Raw genomic sequence first — 15,941 nt, 5'->3', positions numbered from 1 at the left:
GACACATTGAAACACTGACATGTTGAGAATTTGATTCCCAACCTCTTTTGGATTTAAAGGGGTGATGTAAGGAGAGGAGTAGCAGCAGAATGGAGCACTAAGAGTAGAGACCTAATCCACACCCATTGCTTTCAGGGAGATGAGTTCTTTCCACACAGTTCTTTACCTACTGCTTTATGCTAAGTGGCTCCAAAGTGCGGTGTTGTACATGTGCAAATCACCATGGGCAGCTATAAATGCTGACCCACTGAGTTACATAAGACAGATGGTACTTGGAAATCACAGACTGAAGAAAGGCCCCTCTGCATAAACAGTGGCGGGATTAGGGACTGGGGTGGGGAGGAGGGGAACAATAGCACTGCTTTCTTTGCAGGACTGAGCATTTTCAGTGGTTAAACCATCTTCACGTAAAATTTTTCTTTTCATTTCAATTTCCTTGTAGGCCTTGTCTGGATAGAAAGAACACAGGGTTTCTTCAACAGGGTTGTGTTGAATTAACTGAAAACATGAATATGAAGTGCAAAAAAAAAGCCCCTGTACTGACATGCAAAGTAAATTTGCATGTAAATTTTTTTTTACTTTGCATGCAAAGTAAAAAAGCAGCTAAGACACTTTCACTTCTGAGTAAAGACAGGAGTATGTAAGTTGGCAAATTCTCTGTGTGGAGAAATGTTAAAATTTTTAAGCACAGTTTTCTTTTTAGCCCAGGCTATATACTCTGCCTTATAGACCTTAGTTCTTTCTTAATAAAGTATTAGATTTGCTCTCTGAAGCCTCAAAAAATAAAAGCTTGTTAGACTGATGTGAAGAACTGACACACCAAAGTGACAATTCTGTGAAATTTTACTTTCCACCTTCTAAGCTTTATTGGAAGTTGGGTGATGGAATATAGGGGGGCAGTGGCTGGAAGTTCATGGCTACAGAATTTAAGGAGTGGAGACAGTATATAAAATGATGCGTTGTTGAAGAGTAATTCTGTCTTTTTTAAATTGCGTTGTGAAGGAATCATGACGACCTCAGGAAAAGAGAATTTCCGGCTGAAGAGCTACAAGAACAAATCTCTAAACCCTGACGAGATGCGTCGCAGGCGGGAGGAAGAGGGTCTTCAGCTACGGAAGCAAAAGAGAGAGGAGCAGGTAATGCACAGCAGTTGATACCTGTGATCGGTCCTTAAACAGTCCTGTCTTGCAGTGTCTGGCTCTCTGCTTCTCCCAAGCCCCTTCTTAGTTGTTCCCGCCCTCCATATTCATACATAGTCTGAAATCAGAATCACTTGCAGACTTCACTGCCTCTTCTGCAGGCTTTACAAGACGTAGAGTGAGTGCTCCTCATTCACTCAAGTGTAACATTGCCAGAGCAGCTTGAGGGTTTGAACAAAACTGACCAGTAGCTTAGCCTCTCTGGCTCTCCTCATGACATCTCGAACTGGATACCTTCTTTAAAGTCATAGCAACCAAATTCTGCTCATCCCAGTATAATATCCTATGTATGATCATCATCCAAAGCCCTCTCTTTGCCACTGTAACTTGATTGTCAGAGCCCCTGCATGTTTTCTGTGAAGATGTGTAATACACAGGAATTTATCAAGTCTTTGAGCCCCAGCATCCTCTGCAAGAAAGCGATGGTATGGAAGCTAGACAGCTTGTAGATGGAGGCAGATGGTGAAGAAGAGAAGGGGATATCAGTGAAAAATTCTCAGAAATTTTAGGAACTGGTATTTTAGCAGGTTGCTGTTTTCCTTTACTCCATGGCCAAACTTTCTCCGTGTGTTGTCAGTTGAAGTCCTGTAGCCAGTGTACTACCTTCTTTCAGGTGATAGCATATATAATTTTTATAGCAGCCTAACACAACATGCTGAGTAAATATTGGCTATGCAATATATATTAAATACATATATATATTAAGCACTTTATCTCTTTAGTTGTTTAAACGCCGAAATGTTGCAACGGCCGAGGAAGAAGCAGAGGAGGAAGTGATGTCCGATGGGGGCTTCCATGAGGCTCAGATGAACAACATGGAGATGACTTCTGTAAGTGATGAGAAATGAATACAGTGTTTGTTGAAACTGGGCAGGTCTGTTGTGCAGTGACGTGATGGGAATGAAATTCCAGAATAACGTGAAGAATGCATTCAGAGATGGACAGCTCTGAGACACCTGTCTCAGTGAACCGCCCTGAAACAGATTACATGAGAGAAAAATGTCAGGGATACAGCAAGTGGTTTTTCAGAGGATATGTGGTCAAGAAAATTAAATAAAATTTCATTGTCCTGGCAGGCTGATCACACTTTCTGGATTTGGTGTTTACCATTACAGGTGATTCTATCAACTGTTGCCCAGAGTTGTTGGGGATTTTTTAATCTGAAATTCATAATGCTTGAAACTTGAAAATATAAATCAGGCAGTGTGTTATTGCAATTCACAAAGTTAAAAAGGGGCTCAGTGGAAATCTTTCTTAGCAGACTTTCAAGTGGCACCATTTTTAACCAAAGTGTTGGAAACACTGCTAGACCTAGCTTAACTGTGTGCATGAGGCCTTGAACTCCTTCCCATGCTAGAATTTAATACTACAGAAAAACAGTTTTAGTTGGAATTACACTTTTTTACTTTCTTCCTGGAAAGAAAAATGGTAATGGTTTCAGTTCTATTACAGAAGATTTAAGGGAAAGTGCAGTTCTCACTTAAAAGTGTCGCTGATCTTCACAGTGTCTGTGCTCAGAGTATGCAAGTGATGTTTCCATAGAAATCAGACTGAACTATTGGTGGTTATAGGAGCCTTGAAAATTACTGAGAAACAGAGAAGTGCTCATAAACAGTGTGGTAGATTGATAATAGAATGTATGGTTTTGCTCTTCAAGATGGTATTCAAATATCAGGCAAGTCCTAAATACCATTAATCATTTGTGTGGAAGCTTATGTGAAACAAATGGATAGATAGTAAAAAGTAAGGAAAGGATTTTGCCTAATTGATAGATATTGTCATTACACAGTTTCCCATTAATTTCAGGCTCTTAACAGTTGGAACTGTTGGCTGTTACAGACAACGCTTAAGTATTTTCAGCACTGTCATCTGTCTCCCTGTCTGTCTAAGGGTTGGGATCAGATGTATCTGAGGATTTAGATTAGAAGTGGAAGAAAAAAATCTGACACTTCTTACACTTTTTTACATGGGTACACATGTGGTGAACAGAATGTCAGATTTTACCTAGGATAAGAAGAGGTTGCAGATTTAATTTAGTCATATTATTGGAAACCATCAGTATTATGGAAAATTTAATACTCCTACTTGATGATGATAAGCATTATCAAGGTTTGTCAATTCTTCTAGAAATGACAGGTCCTATACATTTTGGTGTAAGAGAATAAGTCAAAAGGTACATGTTAGGGAAATCTAAATGCTAACATAATTACTTTTTGTTGAAGCTGACAATTTGACATTTATTTTAGAGGAAGGGAGAAAATACCAGTGAAAAATTTTGAAGAGCAATTTTCTTGCTATATCTTGAGGAAAATTTGAATTTTGGCTTTCAGTAAAGCGAAGTTGCACTTAAGAATGATGCTGCCTTATGTGGATGTACATGTATAACGATTCCTTTGTTGTCCATAATGGTCTTACCTAAGTTTTTATTCAATAAGAGATAAACTTGATACTGGTTTAGCAAATGTAACCTGTTTATCACTAATCCCAGATTTTTTTTCCCCTTTTTCTCTCTATCACCTTCATTCTGTTTCCCCACCTAAATCCTAGAGTGCAGTCATCACCTCTGATATGATTGAGATGATTTTCTCCAATAGTCCAGAACAGCAGCTCTCAGCCACCCAGAAGTTCCGAAAGCTGCTTTCTAAAGGTAAGGGCTGAAATTACTTAGAGAAAAATGTAGAAGCCTCCCTGGTGTGTGGTTTTACTTTGACAGCAATAAAAATGGAGTTTCACACTGAAATTTCTGGGTCAAGCTCTGCATTACACAGTGTCAGCTTGATGTATGTAATAGTCACTTCTTTTCTTGAAATCTGTACTAAGTGTTGCAGATGTGAGATCTCTTGGATGTAAGTTTAAATGTTGTAGGCAGTGTCTCTGTGGCTCAAATATGCTGATATACCAAAGTTCCTCTGCGTGTGTGCATGCCCGAGTGACTGCACAGAGCTGCTGCTGTGGAATCAGTCTGCCTAAACTACTGAGTGCATCAGTGCTTTGAATCACGTTATCTTATTACCTCAAAACTCAGATTGGAGTTTCCTTATGTTGACACATAGGAGTCCGTTGCCTTTTAGTGAAGTATTGTAGAAAAAGAACACACTCCAAGAAAAGAGCAGTCAGTATGTCACTGGATATTGTTTTGATGCAGTAATTTGAGAATTTCCTTACAAAGAAATGAATGTATCTAACTTAACTTTTTATTTTAAACAGAACCAAATCCTCCAATAGATGAAGTCATAAGCACACAGGGAGTGGTGGCCAGGTTTGTGGAGTTCCTGAAGAGAAAAGAAAATTGTACATTGCAGGTATAAAAATATAAATGTATCTGTCTTCTAGTTTAGGAAGGCATTGGGTGATGCAAATTAGAAAGGAAAAAAAATTAAGGATTTGTTCAGCTGTACTTCCTCTCTTTCTTCACTATGTTAAAAAAACTATTTTATCTTCAGAATTTCTGGCAAGACCTCTGGGTACAGGAGAAAGAGAGAGAGATGTCTGACATGCATTGAGTGATTGATAGGATAGGGTCTTCAGACTTTAACAAAAATAAGAGCTTGAAATTTGGAACTTAGCAGATGAAAAGCTATTAAACAAAACCTTAATGTTTGTCTTCTTTGTACTAATTGAAGACAGTTTTAAATCTTCAGAATTAGGATTTAAATTTTTGATTAAAGTAAAAAAAAAGTTTAGAATTAGAAATCAATCTGTAATGATAAGCATAGAAAGCTGGAAACCTTATTGTGGTTTGAAAAAACTGAATTATGTGTGCTACAATGGTGGTTAATTTTTTTGGACCTTTGTCTTATTTCCAGCTGTCCATTTTTCTGGTCAGTCTTTCTTGGCTAATAGAATGTGAAAGAAAACAAATCACCTAGTTAAAAACAAATCATCTAAGTTAAAAAATATGTTAACATGTAACCATTAAATACAACACTTAAATTAGAATTGGTGTTCTTTCAAAATGCGTAAGGCAACAGGTTTGTGAATGCCATGTGAAATCCAAATTTTGTTGACTGGAAATATGCAAAAAATTTAGTTTTCTTATACATTAGAGAAATCATTTACAGGTATTACTTTTCAAATTGTTATCCACAGAATTTCAGAGGTCTCTTAGCTTCCTTTGAGGAGTCTGTGGACAGTAACTAAGAACACGTATCAGATTTAAGCTGGTTGGTTTGCAACTCCAATGGAAAATTCGTAAAGCTATCTGATGGAAAAAAAAATGGAATGCCTTTTATTACTTACAGTGGTCTAGCGCAGAAACCTAAGGGAGATAAATGGAAGCAATTCTTGTGGCCTTACTGGTGTAACATTTATTGATTTTTACATGGAAATAGGAAAAATCAGTCAGAGTGGAAATGTGGAAAGCTTGTCCTAAGGAGTTTGTAGGAAAGCAGTGAAAATACAAGCTTGAGTATGTTGCTCTCGATATTCCATTCTACCTGGGTAATTTTCCTCCATCTTGCCAAATCTCTCTGCCTGCTTGGCAGTTTAGGGTCTGCAGGTAGAACCTTTTGCTGTGATTAGTTGGGAAGTTCTCTGGACCTCACTTTCTAATATTTGTTCTGTCATTGTTCCCAAAAATATTCCTTTGGGCTTGGCATTCTTGGCATTTCTAACTGTAGCCTAGTTGTAGAAGGAAAGGATTTTCAACACATTCTGAGACAGTGAAATATAATTTATAGCTGCTTGTATGGTGGATTGAATATGGCAACTTCCATGTTAATGAACTTGGAACTTTATGGGAATTTATGATCTGTTTTTCTTCTGTGTTGTCAGTAGAATATGCTGTAAAAGTTAGGCCTCTGAGATCAGTAATAGGAAGGCCTAATGTGTTAGGAATTCCTCTGTCCTGTTGTTACTTAAGGTGAATGGAAGACTTAAAGTTCTCCAGGGTCATTTTGGCCGTGTATGAACAAGTACATCTGTCTCCTGTGGAGAGAGGAGTCTTACAAAAGAACAATACCACACAGATATCTTTGCTATTAACATGTGACTATTCCTTAGTTATACATCTTGGAGCATCAGGTGTCCACAGAGAAGGAGGAGGAGAGAAACTGTCACTCTAACCTTTCTGTGACTTACACTGGAGACAGTGTGAGTCTCCAAGCTGTGAATCGTTCAAGCTGGTGGCACCAGTGGGAAGCCAGAGGGCAAATTTTAAAATACGGATAAGAAACCTCAATGGTTGAAAGATGAGTAAAAAGTTATGTTACAGTGTATCTCAAAACACTGGATACTCACTTAAGGGAAAGTAAAGTTACAGGAAAGCAGTATTTTATGTTGGCCTTAGGCTCTGTCCACACAGTTTTGCTTCTAGTTCATTAATTATGAATCTTGCAGTTTTGATTTTGTGTGTTTCTGCTTTGTTTTGCAGCCCATACTCCTTGTGTATTGCAGTGATGTATTTTGGAATTGTTTATTCTGATCACATCTTACTAGAAGAAGATAGTTTTTTCTTCAATTGATCAGAAGGGCAGGATTAACTGTACTTTCAAAACCAAAGTCTTTAGTAACACTTAAAAATGAAAAGCCTTGGAAGTCTAGGCTTAATTCTCGAGTTACTATTTCAGGCATGTTTCAGGATTTGGTGCAACTCCTTAGCAGGAGTTGTTTTTATGATTAAACCTGAAATATAAATCCTTGCTGCTCTTCAGAGAGAGACAGATAGTTTTTGAAGGTATGTTGGTATTTTCACTGGAATACTGATGGATCAGCGTCTTTTGGTAATGTCAAAATTGGTCATTTATAGTTTACAACTTTCCATTTTTACTGTTTATTGATTTTTACTTTTCATTCACCTTTTAGCAGTCTTTTAATTCTATAGATTCTGGATGTACCTGATAAGATTTAAATTTGCTAGTGTAGTGTAATAATCTTTGGGCTGAAAGCATGCAGAAACCTACTCAGATTTGGATTTCTAGAATCTGCGTTTTCTGAGGCCTGAGGTCTCAGGTAGGGTTAAAATTTGCATTTCATCTTAAAAAGTTAATGCTTTTGCAAGTTGAGATTAAAACAATAAATGACAAAAACAGTTAAAAGATGCAGGATATTAGTTCAGGATCTCACTTTTGCTTCAAGTCTTGAATAAGAACATCGTACTCTAATAACATTTGGCATTGATCACCAGAGTTGGAGAGAAGTACTTTGAGTTGTTTTTTAGAAATCTGGTTTTGTTTGAGTTTTTTTTTTTTTAATCTCTTTTAGATCTTTTATTTGCTTCATATCCATGAAATTTTGTCAAACAATGTCTTCTCCTGCATCTTCAGGAATATCACTGGTGATTCAGTGAATGCAGGTGTCATGTCACGTGGGAAGGCACATTGTTATGTGTACAGGTTCTTAGCCATTAAGAAAGGCAAAGGTAACGTAAATGCATAGCAAAACCAAAAAGACTTGAAAAGCCACAGCAAACTCGATGTTCTCGTAAGGAACTTCTGCAAATTTTTGTTTCAAGTGATAGTGATAACCCTGAAATATATGATTCTAATTTTTTGCAAATTGTCTGTTAATTAGTCATATCTCACATTTGTCCTGTGCCAAATCTCTCTGGTTTTAGAAGACATTTAGTCTCCATGTTTGGTGTGGCATAGAAAGCTCCTGGTAAACTGACTTGTATTTTGTTTTCCAGTTTGAAGCTGCGTGGGTGCTGACAAATATTGCCTCGGGAAATTCCCTTCAGACTCGAATAGTGATTCAAGCAGGAGCTGTCCCCATCTTCATAGAGCTGCTTAGTTCAGAGTTTGAAGATGTACAAGAACAGGTAAAGACTGAGAACAGTGTTGAATTTTGTGTGTGTGTGTTAATTTGTGGAGTTGGAAGCTTTTTTGTTTGGCTTTTTGTTTGTTTGGTGTTTTGATGGGGGTTTTTTCCCTTCTCTGGAAAGGAGCAAGGCTATTCTGTAAGAAAGCCTTTAGAGAAAATGCAGTATTTGGCAATTTTGCACAATAGTTGCTTTGTGCTTAATATGTGTTAAGTTATCTAAGCAAATATTGGTTTTTTCTCTTTCTGGAAATTATGTATTTAAACATAGCTAATGGGGTAATCCATTTTGTTCTCTAACAGGTTAGTATATTTCTGTGTATGGAGGAATTCAGCGAGCCTTGTTTGAATAATTGCTTTAGATATGGAAAGTTCATGCCTGTTTCTCCTGAAGATAAAGCATGAGTGGAAGTTATAGTTTGTTCTCCAAGTTCCTTACAGCATAGATGAATATTCTTCAAGGCCCACAGGGATCAGTATAAAGCACAGACCAAACATTTGATTCAGTAGTTTCCATTTGAGGTCTATAACTTGTATTTGAACAAGGATGTACTTCAGACATATAATCTTGCTTTGAAGACTTAGGGTGATGAAACATTAATGATGTTAATAAATTTAGTTTCAGCCAATCTTAATCCTAATGTGAAAGTATGTACCTTTACTATACAAATTTGACCGGCTTTTGGTCCAGGTATTGCTTTTGTTACATTCTCCATTAGTAAGTTCTGTGTTTTTTCCTATAGCTACTTGCAGACCATAGCTTAAGCTTTACTTGAGTAAATGAAATGAAGCACTGAATTCTCATTTTGAGAATATTTCTGTGGTGGTTGGTTTGTTTTTTGGTGAGCTTTTTCTGAACATTTCTTCTAGTTTCCGTATCCTTTTGTGGTGGTGAAATAATGAGCACTGGCTATTCCAGTAGCACTCTTTTGGCACTGTTGTTTGCAGAGATAGTACCTCATTTTCACTTCCGCTTGATACTTTGGTGTGTAAATATCCAGTGTCTTTGCGGACTCCTTGCCACAGAAGCTGGCTGTGAGCTCAGCTTAAGCTGATTATCCAATATGATCCATTGTTCTTTTCAGAGTCACTGACTTCCAGGGTTCAGTTCTCCATCCTGTAAGTGTGACCTCTATTCTGTGTTCCTAGATGTCTGACCTTGCATTTGGCTGTATTGAGATGCATGATTGGAGGAGTCCCAACTCATAAACATTGGACTGCTTTGTGTAACTTGCCTTTCTTTCTTGTAGAGCTGGCTTAGAATGTACCACCTGTACTTAAGGTTGCCTAACATTTGCCACAAGACAGATTTTTTTTTTTCTTAGTTGCTTGTAGCTTTCAAGTTATTCCACTTTGTATCTTTCCATTTTCAATGCTCTGTCTCAGGCTGAGTTATTGTTGAGAAGGCTTTTAAAGAGGAATTGATTCAGGTGTTTGAAAAACTATTAAAACAAGAGGTATGTTTTGTCCATTATTGCAGCTTTGAGGAATTGAGTCTGCTGTTGTTGTAGAAATCAGAAATGTGATAGGGAACTTGCCAAAATGGCAGATAAGTGCAATGTTCTGCCCGTGTGAAAATCCATCCAGACTTAGCTATATGGTGCCTTTTAGATTTTGTATTTTGGGGGTTGAACTTGGTAGCATTGCTTTCCAAATTCAGCCATCACTTGAAGAGTGCTGTTTCCTGCAGAAGGATTTGTGCTCTGTATATGGTAAAGGCTACTCTTACTTATTTTTCTCCTAATGACTGATCTTCTGTGCAAGAGCTAACTTGCTTTTTTTATTAGGTTCTTATCATCCCTGCTGATGTTCAGAGAGCAGGTGGGAAGAGCAAACCTGTGTAGATAAAGTTGTTGTGGCCTTCGATCTTAAGATGGGTGAATTAACGGAAGAGCTTAGGGGCCACAGTTAAGTAGTTTATCTGGCTCCTTCCCCCCTCTGTGCCTCCTAATGAACTGCTGATGTGTTAAAATTCAGATTGCAGGCAGGCAGAGTGGCTTGGTTGTCATTACTGGAAAATACTCTTCTGTGCCGTTCAGGTGCTGCTAAATTCACGATCTCTGTCTTGCTGGTAATCTCTAAATACCAGTTACAAATTGCTCTGTAGTAAGCTGTGCTGAAGAAGGAAAATGTACCATGGCAAAGTGTTACCTACACTGTTTCATAGTGGGTTTCTGTGCTGCAGCTCTGGAGATGGCAGCCCTGCTCACAGCTGAGTTGGGGTTTAATGCAGGTCAACATAAGAGGAATTCTGCTTTTTTCCCTACAGCTTTAAAAAGCCTCAAGCACTTCACCATAGTATCATCTGAAACAAAAATTAAAAGCATATAAGCACTGAGAAGTTAGCTTTTGTACTTCTGTATTACAGGGTAGCAGTAGTACACAATTCCATAGTATTTTTCCAGATGACTCTTGTCTCATTCAGTATATGCATAGATTGTTGCCCTGGTAACAGATGAGTGGGTAGTAAAGGAGGCTTTTATTTGTCACACTGTGACCCTGTTTGTTGAAGTTGGAACAAATTATAGTGCATGGAGGAGAATAGGGAAGAAATTCTTACAATTAAACCGATTGTAGGTTTGTGAGAAAAATGTTTCTACTGCTTAGTGTCTGATGCTGGACGATTTCCTTCTATCAGTTTTCAGTAGGTGGATACTTGTTCTGTGGTTTTTAAATGCTCAAGGTGAAATATTTCTTTTTCATTTCGTAGTTGAGGACAACTCAGTAGTGATTTTTATAGTTAGGCCTGTGTTTTGAGCGGGTCTGATCCTGGGCTTCTCTAGTTGGATTTCTGAAACTGGGTGATATTTGGCTACGATTTTCTCCTAAAATGATCACCCTAATTATGTCTCACTGTAGTACTGTGAAGATGATTATTTGCAAGCAACTGCATTTGTAACAAATTACAAAAATACAGCAAAATACAGAAAATATAATGACATTTTCAGGGCACAGGGGCCAGTATCTAACCCTATAATCATATAGTAAAATATGAAGAGAAAAAGAAGTATTGAAGGCTGTGTTTAGGAAGTCATTCTTTGTTCTAATTTGGATAGCAATTCTATAGAAGGAAATGTTAGGTGATAACATAATTTTGAATATGTATCCTAGCATAAACAAAAAATATGTATAATATTTTACTTACTGGCTAGTCATTATCCACTGTTTTCGTTTTACAGTAAGTCAGTCATAAAAATGTACATGTTTACTTTGTCTTTTATTTCTAACTTCCCTTAGCAGTGGCTCAGGAACAGATACCAGTTTACCTTACCTTCTGATCACAATTTTCCCATGTATTTTTCATATTTATAAGCCAGTTTTAATCTAACATGAGGCACTTTTTCCCTTTGCATATGCTAGTTTCTGAGTCTAGTGAAGATTCTAAATCAGCTGTTTTATAGAAGTCTGTGAGGGAATCTTTATAGCTATGTTTAATAAGCAACATGCATGTTAATGAAATTATACCTTACGTACTTTTGCAAGATCTGTTTCCCATTAAGCTATGCAGGCCTCATTTAATTAGCCTACCATCCTTTAACTCTTTAATTACTTGCACTGTGTGTCAGTCTTTCTTTGTGGTCAGTGGTCAAACCATTTGGCATACATTTTTCCCATCCGAGAAATTGAATTTATCACAGAATCTACATCAGTATTATTTATGAAAAACACCTTGGCTACATCTCCCTGCTTCTCCCCATTTCTGTTTTTGGTGTACTGATTTTTAGGTTTAGTCAGTGGCATATGTCCTAGCCCTCTTCCACTTACCACAGGTTTTTTCTTCAAAAAGACATCTAGAAATTTTGATCTGCCTGCCTGAAATTATTTATATTGAAAGACTGCATGAAAACCCTTTAGACATGCTTAAAGGTTGATGTGGCTTCAGCAGTGTCTTAGCTGCAATTCTTTCCTGACTTCCCCTTCTGTGGTACTTAAAACCCAGATGTCAGCTCGAGTTTCCTTGATGAACATTGAATTTCCTTCAAAAACCATGCAAGGCATTGTGCTGCCTGTTGAAGAGGATTGATACTGTCTCACAGTGACCGATATGTGTCATCGTGCTGCGCTGGACAGCCGGTGGCATGAGCATCCCCAGCTGCCCTGTTCTCCTTTGGGAAAGTTTGCATTTTCAGCTGACGCAACCAGTATGCTTCTGCCTCGGTATTTTTCCGTTTCTAGTTGTATTGCTATTCCTTTTGGTAACCATCTGTCTTGGGGTGACATACATACATACGTATGTATGTATGTATTAATGTGTGTGTGTAAAGCTAGAATATGTTAATTTGGACATTCAGCCGATGATATGGGATGAGGGGAGGAATGTCTAGGGGTGACTTTATGATGTGTATCCCCTATCGCCTGCTCTATGCCCAGACACGAACCCTGTGTCCTTTTCTGTAGCTTTAAGGCAGACCTTTAAGAGAGAGTGGGGTGAAGCCAGTGGAATTCCTTTGGCACTGTCTTCCAAAACGCAGATCAGCTTGCTGGCTTCTCCTGCCTGGCTGCTCAGCTTGGCTTTCTGCAGCAGGGAAGAGAGTGGCATTCTCCCACTTTGTAGTTAGCTTTTTGTTCGTTAGCTAAAGCAAGGAGTTTTCCTGATACTTCAGTTTCTTCTCTTCTGGACTTGCTACCACCAGAACATCATCTGGGAGACCTTTACACCTTGGCCCGGAGGGGCCCAAGCCAACCCAGCTCTGAAAGAGAGAAAGTCACACCCACAGAAGGGACTCTGAGATCTACCCAGGTTCTCTCCACACTGAGAGGTTTTATTATTTAGCATTATTCTTTTCCTGTGTCTGTGTGCACTGTGTTTGCTAAATAAATTCTTTTCCTTTCACTTTCCTCCGAGGAAACATTCTTTCTGAATCTGGTGGGGGAGAGGTGGCTGTAACCTGCCTTCTATCAGAGGACGTTCCTTTCGGACGTTCCTCCGAATTTGTCTCAAACCAGGACACCATCACTTGCTTGGCAGAGCTGACCTGTGAGTCGTGTTCAGGCTCTGTTAGGCTTTTACATCAGCAGTCCTATTAACAAACTCTTGATAATCACAATCAGGACAAACAGTCAAGGTATGAGTTTGAGCTACTTTCTCTGTTTGGCAGGTGAGATGTGAGAAGAAGGACCACTCCAGCCACTGAAAGAAAGATGTTTCCTGTGGTAGGACAAAGTAGCAGTCATCTCTTAGGAATGTGTCCTTCTGGTATCCTTCCTTGTGTTCACTTACCAATCACACTTGTATGCAAGCTAATCTTTATCATCTTCATCCCAGCATTAGATCCTTTTCCCAAGTCAGCATCCAAATGTTGAGAAAGTGCTGATTCTTTATTATATTTCTTCTCCACTGAGAGGCAAAGTCTGCACACTGTTGGTGATTGGCTTAAGCACTTAGTTAAATATCCGAAGAAATAATGGCTGAGAATCCTCAGAATCCAGGGGAAAGTGGAGAGTTGTCAAAAAGCACAGGGATTATTCACAGAAGGCACCATATGGTTCAACAGTGCTCTACAAGACTTGTACTTTACTTTTACTGACTACTGAAGTTGTCCAGCACTGCAGGAAAAAACATTGGAGGTCAGTGATGAGTAAAATAAACCAAAGATTTGCACCAAGCCCTACTCCACTGTTAGCAATAAATGGAAATTTATACGCGTGTATAAAAATAGGTGCTGTCAATTAACAAGGCAACATTTGCACTTTGAGTTTGCACACAGCTTTCTCCCTAAGATGTGGGTTAAAAAACCAGGCTACAAATCTTAAAATTGCTGTCATCTTTAAGCTGGGATTTAGATAGTAGAAAGTACTGAAATGGATTTTTTTTGGTCAAATATTTTTTTAATTTAATAAGCTCTGAAATTTAATGGAATTAAATATCCTTTTACTTCTGCAACTATGCAGGAAAGAAGATGAAAACATTTGAGTTGTGTAGAATGAAGCCAAAGCCATAATGTTGTGGCAAGTATTTGTATCTTGAGGAGTGCTCAAAAGAAGAAATGGAAACCATTGAACATTATTCAGACATACAAACTCTGAAGAAACTTGTCATTGTTCATGTGTTGTCTGTGAAAACCATGACAGAGCTTTGCATTTATGGCAGTGTCTGATGAGTTTAAACGAGCTTAACTTGCATTCCTTACTTATCTGAAGAGCTGAAGTAATTCCCTAATGAAAGACATCTTCATTATTGAATGAAATGCATATTTTTCTAAAGATATTTCAATTTATTGGCATCTTGTGTTCTATCAGTCATTAGCATTACAAGGATTTCTTGCAACATCTTCTGTTACCAGGTCCTGTGATACCAGACTACTCAGCCAGACTTTCCTTGCCATAAAAAAAATGAAGAGTGGGAAAGCAGTAGAGGTGCTATTTGACTTCTCTGGTCAGACTTTTTGATGTGAGATTTGCTGTTGCAAAACCAGTCAGTCATTCAGGGTCAGAATGGATTCTTGGATTAAGTGATTATCAGTCTTGTCAACCCTAAAAATAGATACTGTTATAATGGCAGAAACAAAGACCACAGACAGATGGAATAGGGCTTCCTTGTTTTTCACCTGTGTAAGGGTGTCCAGGCAAAGAGACTGTGTCTTCATACAAAATTACTCACATCTTCAGTGAAAGGGAATTATTATAAATTCTAACTTTTTCCCCTCACTAAATGTTTTCAGAAGATTCACAAGTTTATTTGGAACTGTCTGAAATCTTTGGTTCATTCTTCAGGCTTATTCTTGCTGCAGAAATGCAAACATTGGGGTGAGCAACAGGTGTGGCTCCTTGAAGTTCTAACACGACTGACATTTTGCAGGAGGTGGCATATGTTCTGTCTCTTAAGCTAAATTTTTCTGGTAGCCATCTTCTGTGCCTTAAGTCCAAGAGGCTGCCAGACCCAAGGTTATACTTCTTAGATAAACTGTTGTCACAACAGTTGTAAAAAGGATAAGAATTAGAATGAAAAATAATGATGAAGATCAGTTTTGGGGGAACACTGCATAGTAGTAATGGCTGTGCTGTTTCATGGCAAAGGTCAGTATAGTCTCGTGCCCTGCCTCTGACTGTGGCTGACAGCAGAAGCCTGGAAAACAGTAGAAAACAAAACAAACTAATCCTTCCCCAGAACAGTCGCCTACTCTCTTCACAACTCGCAGTTTAATGGCTCCAATCCTATGCTGTTGTCAGTAGTACTGGTACAGAGGAGGACTCTCTTTATTTTGTATCTAGCAAGCTGACATCTGTTATCTACATTCTGTATATACTTCTGGTTTTAGCTGTATTCGTTTTGCAGGGTTTGCTAGTGAATTTGGGCCTCTAGAGTGGTTGAAGTCTGTTTTTCAAGTAGCATTTTTTTGCCACTGTTTAAAAACGTTTTACAGGAGAAACCTAATGCAATAAATTAATTGACACCATATTGAAAATGAATAAATACGTTTATTTCAGGTTATCCAAAAATTTCCTTTAGGTAAAAAATTTGGCAATTCTGTCAGTTTTTTTAGAGGAGCAGTTTATTTCAAATAGGTATAGGGAGAGGAAAAAACATGTTCATTTTGTGTGAGGAACTTGCTTTGTTCAATTGGAGAAATAGTTATGCACTCTAACATGTTCTACTGCAGCTATATACATAGCCTTCAATTGAAGAGAAATTTGGGGAGGACATTCAGCTGCTATCCATGACAAATAGGATTGCTTTTGTCCTCTGTATGCATAATTGGAAGTATTTCCAGTGGTTGTGCAGATACATGTATCTGTAAAGCCCAAAGGCAAATAAACCAACCGAATAAGCAGATACTTGTATCTATTTGATATGACACTTAGTCTTCTGCTAACTTGAAATAAATAGCAAATGTGAACTTCATAAGCTTCCTTGTGTGACAAAATATTGTAATTTGCAAGGAATTAGTAAAATCGTTTTCATACTTGACATAGACTACTTGTAAATTTTTAAGTTATAGCTCTCATACTAGTGGACAGTGATACAAAAAACAGCACTTGGCCCAA

The 15,941-nt window shown here is 38.1% G+C and overlaps 1 protein-coding gene across 1 annotated transcript in view; it reads left to right on the top strand.

Annotated features, from left to right (window-relative positions):
• The first annotated feature begins 1,002 nt into the window (after positions 1–1,002).
• Positions 1,003–15,941, top strand: part of KPNA1 (karyopherin subunit alpha 1) — a 41,770-nt gene continuing 26,831 nt past the window's right edge. The window contains exons 1-5 of the mRNA XM_042031210.1: positions 1,003–1,136; positions 1,922–2,029; positions 3,747–3,846; positions 4,407–4,501; positions 7,825–7,956. Coding sequence (XP_041887144.1) covers positions 1,008–1,136; positions 1,922–2,029; positions 3,747–3,846; positions 4,407–4,501; positions 7,825–7,956 — 564 coding nt within the window. The 5' untranslated portion in view covers positions 1,003–1,007. The remainder of the gene's footprint in view (positions 1,137–1,921; positions 2,030–3,746; positions 3,847–4,406; positions 4,502–7,824; positions 7,957–15,941) is intronic.

This window comes from Corvus kubaryi, unplaced genomic scaffold (assembly GCF_017639235.1).
Source record: "Corvus kubaryi isolate FWS band 111438036 unplaced genomic scaffold, C.kubaryi_AGA036_p1.0 37341, whole genome shotgun sequence".
Classification (NCBI taxonomy): domain Eukaryota; kingdom Metazoa; phylum Chordata; class Aves; order Passeriformes; family Corvidae; genus Corvus; species Corvus kubaryi.
This window is presented reverse-complemented; position numbering and strand designations above follow the sequence as displayed.